At 35.4% G+C, this 554-nt stretch overlaps 1 protein-coding gene across 1 annotated transcript in view; it reads left to right on the forward strand.

The window, feature by feature from the left end:
- The window catches only part of LOC109352712, a 5918-nt gene continuing 5597 nt past the window's right edge, over window positions 234-554 (forward strand). The window contains exon 1 of the mRNA XM_019594891.1: window positions 234-269. Within this exon, the coding sequence (XP_019450436.1) occupies window position 269 (1 nt within the window). The 5' untranslated portion in view covers window positions 234-268. The remainder of the gene's footprint in view (window positions 270-554) is intronic.

Genomic DNA, 554 nt, shown 5'->3' on the forward strand with positions numbered 1-554 from the left:
CATTCCTTAAGTTCTTTTTATCTCTCCAAATTCTATTTTTTTCGGTAAGGCATATAAGGATCCTATGCTGTTTTGTAAATCAATCTGTTAATTGTCAGCTCCAAAGTAAAAAGTTCATATTCTTCATCTTTTACCATTTCACAATCCAAATATATATATATATAGGTTACTACTTTTGGAAACTATGTAAATAAACTAAGAAAGTTGTATTAAATTCACCATCTCTGAAAAATATCTCTTCAACAAAACAAAAAAAAAACAAAAGAAAAATGGCTCGTCTGGCATGTTGTTTGGTCTTGATCTCTTTGTGCTTATGCCGTGTTCTTGAGCCTGCTTTTGCAGCCAAGAAAGGACACAAGACCCTTAAGGTCAAACCCACTAAGCACATTGCCCCAGCAACTGTACCTTTTCCTTCTGCTATTCCAATAGAACAAGCTTTGATCCAACAACTATGCCATGATACAAGGAAGTTCAAATTGTGCTGCAAAATTGTCCAAGGTGAAAGGGTAGCTTTAGAATCAGTCGTTGAGGCCAAGATTGCCATTGATATTGCC

Source organism: Lupinus angustifolius, chromosome LG07, assembly GCF_001865875.1.
Source record: "Lupinus angustifolius cultivar Tanjil chromosome LG07, LupAngTanjil_v1.0, whole genome shotgun sequence".
Taxonomy (NCBI): Eukaryota; Viridiplantae; Streptophyta; class Magnoliopsida; order Fabales; family Fabaceae; genus Lupinus; species Lupinus angustifolius.